The 10,792-nt window shown below is 41.2% G+C and overlaps 1 protein-coding gene across 1 annotated transcript; it reads left to right on the forward strand.

The window, feature by feature from the left end:
* Positions 1-1,117: 1,117 nt before the first annotated feature.
* On the forward strand, positions 1,118-9,545 carry ces2b (carboxylesterase 2b). Its single transcript, XM_015964795.3, has 25 exons — positions 1,118-1,319; positions 1,959-2,151; positions 2,230-2,371; positions 2,745-2,878; positions 2,979-3,132; positions 3,216-3,320; positions 3,404-3,502; positions 3,623-3,766; positions 3,837-3,914; positions 3,992-4,139; positions 4,208-4,357; positions 4,437-4,509; positions 4,578-4,741; positions 4,942-5,134; positions 5,211-5,352; positions 5,649-5,782; positions 5,868-6,021; positions 7,548-7,652; positions 7,741-7,839; positions 7,918-8,061; positions 8,186-8,263; positions 8,337-8,484; positions 8,557-8,706; positions 8,784-8,856; positions 8,932-9,545. Exons 1-25 carry the CDS (start codon positions 1,247-1,249, stop codon positions 9,116-9,118), a joined length of 3,264 nt encoding a protein of 1,087 aa, XP_015820281.3. The 5' UTR covers positions 1,118-1,246; the 3' UTR covers positions 9,119-9,545.
* The last annotated feature ends 1,247 nt before the right edge of the window (positions 9,546-10,792 follow it).

A 10,792-nucleotide genomic window follows, 5' to 3' on the forward strand; every position in this document is an offset into this window, starting at 1 on the left:
AACCAGACTGAAATTCCTCAAACAGATCATTAGTGTTTATGCTCACATACTTGGTTGGCCACTATTTTCTCAAGGACTTTGGATAAAAATGAAATGTTAGATATTGGGTCATCGAGATCCAGAGAAGGCAAAGGTAAAGGTAAAGGTTTGATTACAGCAACTTTAAAATCCTGTGGTACATATCCATTTACTACGGATAGATTGATTATATCTAGAATGGGGGCAGTAACCAAAGGAAATGCATCTTTAAATAATTTGGTTGGGATTGGATCTAAAATGCAAGTTGAAGGTTTAGATGAAGCTAATATTTTTGATAACTCTGAAAGCTCAACTGGATCAAAATGGTTCAAACACAGGTGAAGTTCTATAGTTACCTCTGATGCTGCCTCACTTACTGAGGAAGAAGAAATCACATTAGGGAGGATGGTAATGATTTTGTTTCTAATAGAATTAATTTTACTCGTGAAAATTCCCATAAAGTCGTTGCTGCTGAAGGCTAAGGGAATAGATGGTTCACTTCAGAGCTATGATCCGGTGTAAATTTGGCAACTGTACTGAAAAGAAAATTTGGATTATTCTTCTTCTCTTCAATTAGCAATGAAAAATACTTGTCGAAGCTTATTTTTTATAAAGCACGAGACTATTTTTCCCACGACAAGTAGGACTCCTCCTGGTGTGTAGAGCGCCATGTTGTCTCCAATTTCCTAGAGTTTTGTTTTCGTAAATGAGAATCAAACCAGGGAGCCAATTTCCTTGTTTTACAGTTTTGCGATCTGGATTAGGAAAACTAAGAATAAGATGTTCAAAAGAACTGTAACTATTAATTGGTAAGGGATTTATCATTAGGTCTGATAAATAGGTCATATACATATTTATGACTATTTTATTCTGCATAACTTTGTTTTGGGACGGTAAAAACCTCGGAGGACCAAGAAGCCCTTTGAAAAAGTGAGGCATGTCCCCCATGTCCCCAGACTAAAATTACGTCACAGAGTGGGGTAATTTAATCACGTTATGGCGCTTAGTTGGTTGGTGGTTGGTAACCTCACCTGTTACTGGTGGGTGGGACAGCACATGAGTCATGTGACACCCTGCAGGTAATAAGCACAGAAAGAGGTTGGCCCATCAAGCAACGACAGAGCTTGCTTTAAAAGCTCCACAGGAGGCAGCGCACTGAGCGCAGCGACTTGTAGTTCTCTCTGTTTCTGCAGAGTTAATCGGGGTCGCAATCCAGCCCAAGACGATCATGAAGTTCCGTGAAAAGCAAGCTTGCTGTCTTTTGTTTGTGTCATTCCTCGGTGTTATTGCAGATCTGCGCGGTGAGTGTGTCAGAGAAAACTCTTTTGCACAACATCAGATCGGGAAAAAGTTACGCAATTAGCTAGATCAGTCAAAAACTAATTAAATACGCCTCAAGGAACAAATGCTGCTACTAACTGTATGTTGTATTATTTAATTTCATCGCGTTATCGTGGTTACCTTTTACCTCCACGCTCCCCAAGGCTAAAGGTGACAGATAACGGAATTTGTGCGAGTCATTTTTACTCAGCTTTTTCTGCAGCTGGGATTGGGAAACATACAGGAAATCAATTTTTTATGTCTAAATGGTTTTAGGTGCATTACTTTTGTGGAGCTATTATTGAAAACATGCAACATGCATAAAACACCTTTTTACAACTTTAACTTCTGCTTTAAGTTCAAGTAGGCGTGTCATTTCAAAACAGAATATAACTGGTTTAGTGGGTTTGTTTTCTGCTACAAAAGCTTACTTATAGTCTTTTCAACTTTTGCCTAGATACTTGGCAAAAGTTGTTACTTGTTTTTAATAATCTGATTTCTTCATTGACAACTCAATATTCACACAGTTGTTGCAGTTAGTTTTATTCTTATTGGATTAATTGTTTAAAATTTGAATCATTAATCTGTTAAGTGTTCTAACGCATAAGAATAATCTGTAGCACTTGAAGTCCACACAAAGCTCGGGAGCCTGAGAGGTGAGATTGTAAGTGTGAAAGGAAAAGAAACCGGGGTCCACGCCTTCCTCGGCGTCCCCTTTGCCAAACCCCCACTTGGACCCTCCCTCAGACTGACTGCACCTCAACCTGTTGAGAAATGGGAAGGAGTGAGAGACGCCACCAAGCAGCCCAACATGTAGGACCTCCTGTTTCACCAAATCATTAAGATAAGCTTTTGTTAAGTGCTTGTTGACAAAAAAAGTCTCCTTTGCAGGTGCATTCAGGACGTGCAGGCTGTTGAGTATCTGCTTGAAAAACTTGGAGGCTTGTCAATGGACATCCCGGCTGCTTCAGAGGACTGTCTCTACCTCAACATTTACACTCCTGCAAACAGAGCCCCTGATGCCAAGCTCCCAGTAATTCAGACTTTAAAATTCAGACTTTAAAATTCAGGTTTGGAAAGGTCCAGAGCTCCTGCATCAGTTTTTCACCAGATGATACAATGTGCTGACTGAGGTGTTACACAAATGTATGTGACACATAAAGACAAAGTGCATTAATCAAATTTATCTAATCCCATCTGTGGAGCCTTTTTTTTTTTTTTTTTTTTTGTAGATGCATTGAAACATTTAGTAGCTACTCTGCATCCATCATTGCAACTTCTCCATCACATATTGACTTTATAAACATAGAGTCATTTGGTTGTTTTGTGCTTAAAGTCTGGATCAGGTTTATTTGTGGTGAATTTGTTTGGGGGGGAAAGTTTGAGGCCTCTCATTCATTTTCCAGGTAATTGTGTGGATCCATGGTGGAGGCTTCACTTTAGGGTCTGCATCTATGTTTGACGGTTCTGCCATGGCTGCCTACCAGGATGTGGTTGTAGTTCTGATCCAGTATCGGCTGGGGCTCCTGGGATTTTTCAGGTAAATGCATTATTAAGCATTTACAACAAGGCGTAATTAAACTCTCATCATTACATCAGATCTGCCACATGTCAAGGATTCATAAATCTGACCCATGCAGCACTGGAGATGAACAAGTTTCAGGGAACTTTGGTCTTCTGGACCAGATCCAAGCTCTGAGGTGGGTCAAGGAGCACATTCACAACTTTGGAGGAGATCCAAATTTAGTCACCATTTCTGGGGAGTCTGCTGGTGGAATGAGCGTGTCCCTGCTGGTAAGAACTTATCTGGAGATAAAGTAATGTTTAAAAGATTTTCAATAATGCCATTGTGACTATCCTGTTATGTAAATCTGCAGCTTCTCTCTCCACTGTCTGATGGTTTGTACCACCGAGCCATTGCTGAGAGTGGCACCGCTGCAATGGATGTCCTTCTCACAAGTGACCCTGTACCAACCATGCAGGTTAGTCATCAGATATATTTTAAGTAATTCTTATGCGGCATGTTTTATTTATTCTAAATCACCGAGGTTGCATCTTCTATTAGATGGTTGCAAAAGCATCTGGCTGCAGCGTCGAGAGCACAGAGATGATCGGCGATTGCGTGAGAAACCTTAATATTGACACCATTCTAGAATTGGTGAAGGTGAGATTCTAGATTTAAAAATGTATGATAACAGTTGTCTAGTCCTTGATCTTTTGTTTCTTAAACGTTGTTGCCGTTTTTTCACACTAACTCACTTTTTATTTATTTATTTTTATCAAGGATCAACGTTTAAGGTTTCCTATAAACACTGACGGACACTTCCTGAGAAAACCAGTTCACGAGCTGCTTCATAAACATGAAGTCCTCACTGTACCATTTATGACTGGTGTAAATAACCATGAAGGGGGGTTCATCCTCGCTGAGGTAAGTTAGAAATAAATATAAATTCTGATTAAATTTGTTCACCGTTACCTGTTCCTTCTTTTCTTTTTAGTTCTTTGCGCCTCCGAACTGGACAGACGGAATGGATCGGGAGCATATTGTCAACGCGTTGTCCATGTTCTACCCAAATGTGAGACTTGGATGTGTCAGAGTTAATTTTCCTCTGTGCAAAAACTCAACTTTTACTAACCTTTTCATTATTTTTAGCCCAAAGATGCAATCATCAAAGATCTGATCGTAAATGAATATGCTGGAAGTGGCAAAGACCGTGTGAGAAACAGAGATGCCTACACTGAGATGCTCGGAGATTTCTTTTTTACTGTTCCAGCCATTAAAACTGCAACCGCTCACAAAGGTAAATTGTGAACCAAATTGTGCAACATTTGAGTTTTTACAAAATAACACTTGTTTTTGTACCGCTAGACGCAGGCGCAGCTGTATATCTGTATGAGTACCAGCATCCTCCTGCATTCCTGCAGAAAAACAGGCCCAGCTTTGTTAAGAGCGACCATGGAGATGAGATTATTACTGTGTTTGGACTTTGCTTCACAACTAATCATGTTAAATTTACTGGTAGGTGAAGTAAACTACACCCAGATGTCCATTTTTTCCCTGGAATATATAACTTTTATGTGGTTTATTGTTAATTCAGAGGCGTGTCCTGAAGAGGAGGAGGAGCTGAGCAGGATCATGATGAAATACTGGGGGAACTTTGCTCGTACGGGGTAGGAATCCCTGCTAATGAAATTGTTTTTACACCGATATTTGAAGGTTAGAACATCTGTGTGTTTAGGTCCCCCAATGGAGACGGCCTCGTCCACTGGCCAAAGTATGGAGCAAAGGAGGAGTACCTGGCTATTGATTTAAAGCAGCAGGTATTGGGTCAACACCTGAAGAAGGACCGGTTCGTCTTTGTAACTCAGACTCTGCCGGAGAAGATCAAACAGCACAAAGAGAGTACGGATCACCTAGAGCTGTAACGCATCATCAGTCTATGGATAACTGCTGATGATAAATTTAATCTACATTTTAGTTCAATTCTTTATGACCTGGCTTATAAAATAACACAAGCTTCTGCTCAGAAGTTTCTGTTCATTTTGAGCAAAATTATCACAAACCCAGAAACTGATTTAACCGTCTGACTCAAACCCTAACAGAACTAGAAGTCCACACGAAGCTCGGGAGCCTCAGAGGTGAGTACGTGCGCGTCAAAGGAAAGGAGACCGGGGTCCACGCCTTCCTCGGCGTCCCCTTCGCCAAACCCCCACTTGGACCCTCCCTGAGACTGACTCCGCCTCAACCTGTGGATAAATGGGAAGGAGTGAGAGACGCCACCAAGCAGCCCAACATGTAGGACCTCCTCTTTTATCACATGATTATTAAAGAAATTGTTTATAAATGCTGATATCAATGACTCATTTTGCAGGTGCATTCAGAACCTGGATATCATTAAGCCTTTGCTTGACAAAATTGTTGGCACGGCGATCGATGTCCCAGACATTTCAGAGGACTGTCTCTACCTCAACATTTACTCTCCTGCTAACAGAGCCCCTGATGCCAAGCTTCCAGTAAGAACATTAGATCACCTTTGGATTAAATTTGATTGTTTTTCTGTTATTAAGATGATGGTGCATTTATGAGAAGCAGGAAAACAGAAATTCCAGCGTCTATTTGCAGGAACAGGGAGTGTGATAGGTCAGACCTCTCAGTCAATATTAGCCCATTTCTTTTTCATGATAATTAAGTATAGAACTTCATCCAACTATAGTGGAATAAGAGTTTTGGAAAAGACATTTTGAGGCTTGTTGAATTCAGCTGATAAAAACGTTTAAAGAACACGTAGAGACTTTTCATTATTTTCCAGGTCATGGTGTGGATCCACGGTGGAGGATTCACACTAGGATCTGCATCGATGTATGATGGTTCTGCCATGGCTGCCTACCAGGATGTGGTTGTGGTCATGATCCAGTATCGACTGGGATTCCTGGGCTTCTTCAGGTAAATGCATTAATAAGCATTCACAACAATTAACCTTTAATTAAATCAGATCTGTACAAAGTATTCGTTACTCTGACCTATGCAGCACTGGTGACAAACAAGTTTCAGGGAACTTTGGCCTTTTGGACCAGATCCAAGCTCTGAGGTGGGTCAAGGAGCACATCCACAACTTTGGAGGAGATCCAGATTTAGTCACCATATTTGGGGAGTCTGCTGGTGGAATCAGTGTTTCTCTTTTGGTAAGACCCAAACTTTAAAAAGGGAAACACAATGTGGAAAAATGTATTTAGTCGGCCTCTAGTTGTGCTAGTTCTCCCAGGTGAAAAGATGAGAGAGGCCTGTAATTTTCACTTGAGTTATACCTCAACTACGTGAGGCAAAATGTAAAATAAAAAAAATCTGAAAATCACACTGTCTGATTTTTAAAGAATTAATTTGCAAATTATGATGGAAAATAAACATTTGGTCCATAGCAAATTTCCATTTCAATACATTTTATAAACCATTTGTTGGCAATGACAGAGGTCCAACGTTTTCTTTAACTCTTCACGAGGTTTCACACGCTGTTGCTGGTATTTTGGCCCATTCCTCCATGCAGATCTCCTCTAGAGCAGCGTTTCTTAACCCTGGTCCTCGGGGACCACTGTCCTGCATTTTTTCCATGTTGCCCTTTCACATACCAGCATGTCTCTGCTGCCACACACCTGACTTAAATGAATGAGTGATAAACTGGTATCTGCAGCACTTGATGTCCTCCTGAGGAGCCAATGTAAATCAGGTGTGTTGAAGCACAGTAAGACAGTGGTCCCTGAGGACCAAGGTTGGGAAACACTGCTCTAGAGCAGTGATGACTTGGGGCTGTTGCTGGGAAACATGGACTTTCAACTCCCTCTAAAGATTTTCTGTTGGGTTGATATCTGGAGACTGGCTAGGCCCCTCCAGGACCCTGAAATTCTTCTTATGAAGCCACTCCTTCATTACCTGGATGGTGTGTTTGGCATCATTGTCATGTTGAAAGACCCAGCCATGTTTCATCTTCAGTGCCCTCGCTGATGGAAGATTTTCACTCAAAATCCAACGATACATGTACACGTTCATTCTTTCCTTTATATGGATCAGTCGTCCGGGTCCCTTTGCAGAAAAACGGCCCCAAATCATGAAGTTTCCACCCCATCCTTTACAATGGTTATGGAGATCTTGTGTGGAGCTCCTGATCGAGGGAGATTATTAGTGATCTTGTACGTCTTCCACTTTCTAATAAATGCTCCCACAGTTAATTTCTTTACACCAAGTTGCTTTCCTATTGCAGATTCAGTCTTTCCAGCCTGGTGCAGGTCCATTATTTTGTTTCTGGTGTCCTTTGACGGTTCTTTGGTCTCGGCCATAGCAGAGTTTAGAGTGTGACTGTTTTACATTGTGGACAGGTGTCTTTTAACACATTCCAATGGATGCCATTAATACAGGTAATGCGTGGAGGACAGAAGAGCCTCTTACAGAAGAAGTTTCAAGGTCTGTGACCAAATACTTATTTTCCACCATAATTTGCAAATAAATTCTTTAAAAATTAGACGATGTGAGCTTCTGAATTCTTTTTCTCATTTTGTCTCACAGTTGAGGCATACCTATGATTAAAATTACAGGATTTTTCTCATCTTTCTAAGTGGGAGAACTAGAAGACTGGCTGACTAAATCATTTTTGCCTCACTGTATGTTCTTGCAAAGAAACCCAAATTTGTCTTTTATGTATTTGTTTTTTAATCTGCAGCTTCTGTCACCTTTATCGGACGGCCTGCTGCACCGTGCCATTGCTCAGAGTGGTACAGCTCCTGTGGATGGAGTCCTCATGAAGGATCCCGTTCCAGTAATGAGGGTTAGTTAGAAGACGTTTGGGTGTGAAAGGATTATTCGGTGCATAATGTTGTTTATTCTGAATGAGTGAGTGAGGCGTCTTTCACCAGGAAACTGCAATCACATCTGGCTGCAGCCTCGAGAGCACAAAAACCATCAGTGACTGCATGAGAAACCTTGATATAGATATCATACGAGGATTTGGGAAGGTGAACTGAAAGATTTTTGATTTTTACTCGTAATGCTGTTTGTTTTTTATGTTTAACATGTAATTTTTCCCCTTTAAGGATCTAGTTTTGAGTTTTCCCATAACTGTTGACGGACACTTTCTGACTAAACCTGTGTCTGAGCTTTTCCGTCAACATGAACTCCTCGCTGTACCATTCATGACCGGCGTAAATAATCATGAAGGGGGATTCATACTTCCTCAAGTAAGTTATGAGGATTTACTGACATTTACATGCAATAAGGAAGTACGATTCCCCACTAAAGCTGGATTTCTATTATTTTTCTTGTCCAAATTTGATCCCCACCCCCCACCCCCACCCCCCCTAGTTCTTTGTACCTGCAAACTGGACCGAGGGAATGGATCGGGAGCAGATTGTGAACATGATGTCCTTATTCTACCCAAACGTGAGAAACTCCCTACATCATGTTTTATTTTGCACCCATCAGTCATTATTGATTAACTTTTTGTTCTCTTTAGCCCGAAGATGCAAAGATCAAAGATCTGATTGTAAATGAATATGCTGGAAATGGCAAAGACCGTTTGAGAAACAGAGATGCCTACACTGAGATGCTCGGAGATTTCTTTTTTACTATACCGGCCATTAAAACAGTGAACACTCACAGAGGTAAATTATGTACAAAACTGTCCAAAATTAGTTTTTTCCCCCACAAAATAACACTTGTTTTTACACCGTTAGACGTAGGTGCTGCTGTATACCTGTACGAGTACCAGCATCCTCCTACGTTCCAGCAGAAACACAGGCCCAGCTTCGTTAAGTGTGACCATACAGACGAGATCTTTACCGTGCACGGGATGTGTTTCCTAACTTCTGATGTAAAATTACCTGGTAGGTGCCCTAAACCTCCGACCTATAAAGTTACTGCTTGCGCTTGTGTTAAAGCCTCTGGTTTATTGTTAATTCAGAGGCGTGTCCTGAAGAGGAGGAGGAGCTGAGCAGGATCATGATGAAATACTGGGGGAACTTTGCTCGTACGGGGTAGGAATCCCTGCTAATAGATAAGAGAATTGTTTTTACGCCGATATTTGAAAGTTAGAGTGCCTGTGTGTTTAGGTCCCCCAATGGAGACGGCCTTGTCCACTGGCCAGAGTATGGAGCGAAGGAGGAGTACCTGGCTATCGATTTAAAGCAGCAGGTATCGGGTCAACACCTGAAGAAGGACCGGTTCGTCTTTGTAACTCAGACTCTGCCGGAGAAGATCAAACAGCACAAAGAGAGTACGGATCATCTAGAGCTGTAACGCATGTGAACACACTATCAGTTTATAGCCATTACTTTAGTTACTCAGCTTTTATTTACAGTTTTTTTTTCATGATCTGGCTTCTTATAATATTACAGAAACATATTGGAATCACTTGAAACAATTTAAAAAGCCATATTTTCTGAATTAAGGAGACAATTGAAATAAATAAATACCTCTGCAGTGTTATGATGATCCTGTGACTGCGAGGTAGGGTTATTCTTTCTTTTAACTGTCGATAGGATTATTATTATTAGTCGACTTCGCATTTATATCTGAGGAATTTGTGTCCCTCGAGGTGTCTTCTGAACATGACCATGTAAATTTTTTTGCCCAGTTCCAAGTCTTCTTTTCACCTGATGGAATTTTTTTCTACTTTTTTAATATTGTGAAACAACAGAAGAGCAAATTAAATCAGAATCACAAGTAGTGCGTTCAACACTACAGTTTTCTGCTCCTCTGCCCTACTGGTTGAAAGTGGAATTGCAACTGTCGTAAACAACCCTCTGCAGCCGGCCGTAGCTAGCGCTAACAACGAGCAAACTCTAACATGAGCCAAATAATATTAAAATTGTCGTAAGCCAAGCCACCGGGCTAACTGGTGTTAAATCTCAAGGCCTTGGCTCACGGTACAATATGGTGGTCTTGACCTCTGACCCCTCCTGTCGAACACCCTTACTCTGGAGATATTTTACCTTGTGCAACCTAGGCTTTTATTACTGGTAAAATCACCTTTATTTTGCTGTAGGAAGACTCTTGCTGTATCAGAACAAACTGCACGAGCTCATCAAGCTCAGAACAGACGCTCGACAGCTTCCCCTCTGATCAGGTAAACGCTGATGTAACAACCTGGGATGCAATGAAGCAACCAGCAAACTTACCTTTTGCTGTGCCAGAGAAGGAAAGAAGGCCCCCACGATTTACTTTTAATTCCTTCCCGAAGGAGGGAAAAGTTTTTTCCACACAAAAGAAAAAAAGGTAATCCAACACAGGGAAGAACAGCTCAGGCTAAATAGGAAAAGTTCTTATCAAAAAACCGAGATTCCACCTCTCCCACCTTCATGCATCATAATTCTTCTTTCTCCTTCTTCCGGGCTGTTTTTTTTTTTTTTTTTTTTTTATTATAGTCTTGAATCAAAGGTCAACTTCAAAAAACTTTTTGAGCACATTTTATTTTTGCAGCACAAAACTCGCCCTCCACCTTTGCAGGCCCATTCTTGATCTTTATGGTTTAACGCTTCTTTGCCGAGGAATCCCAGGGCCCCCCTCTTCTTTCCTTCCTGTCCTCTTCAAACATTCTTTTTAGATTCCATGCTCTGGTTTCTGAGAAGTCAGGTGTGCAGTCTTGGTTCCCATAAACCCAGTCAGCTTGCTCTCTTCCACAGAACTGGGTGCAAGGGGGGCAGTAGGGCTGGAGGTCAGAGGTTTCCACACAGAGAGGAGCTTGACTCAGGCTCGAATCCATGTTATCAGCAAGTCTGCCACGAGTCTCCTCTCAACAAAAATAAACTGCAAAGGTCCACGCTAGAGGTCAACCGATATATCGTTTTTCTATTGCCAATATCAATTTGTATTGCCGATTTTTATAGGCCAATTTTCATGGCCAAAATCTAGACATTTTCCACCTTATTTTAACGCTAAAGTGTCACTAAACTTCAGTTAGCCCACAAAGTT

The sequence above is a fragment of the Nothobranchius furzeri genome, chromosome 4 (assembly GCF_043380555.1).
Source record: "Nothobranchius furzeri strain GRZ-AD chromosome 4, NfurGRZ-RIMD1, whole genome shotgun sequence".
Lineage (NCBI taxonomy): Eukaryota > Metazoa > Chordata > Actinopteri > Cyprinodontiformes > Nothobranchiidae > Nothobranchius > Nothobranchius furzeri.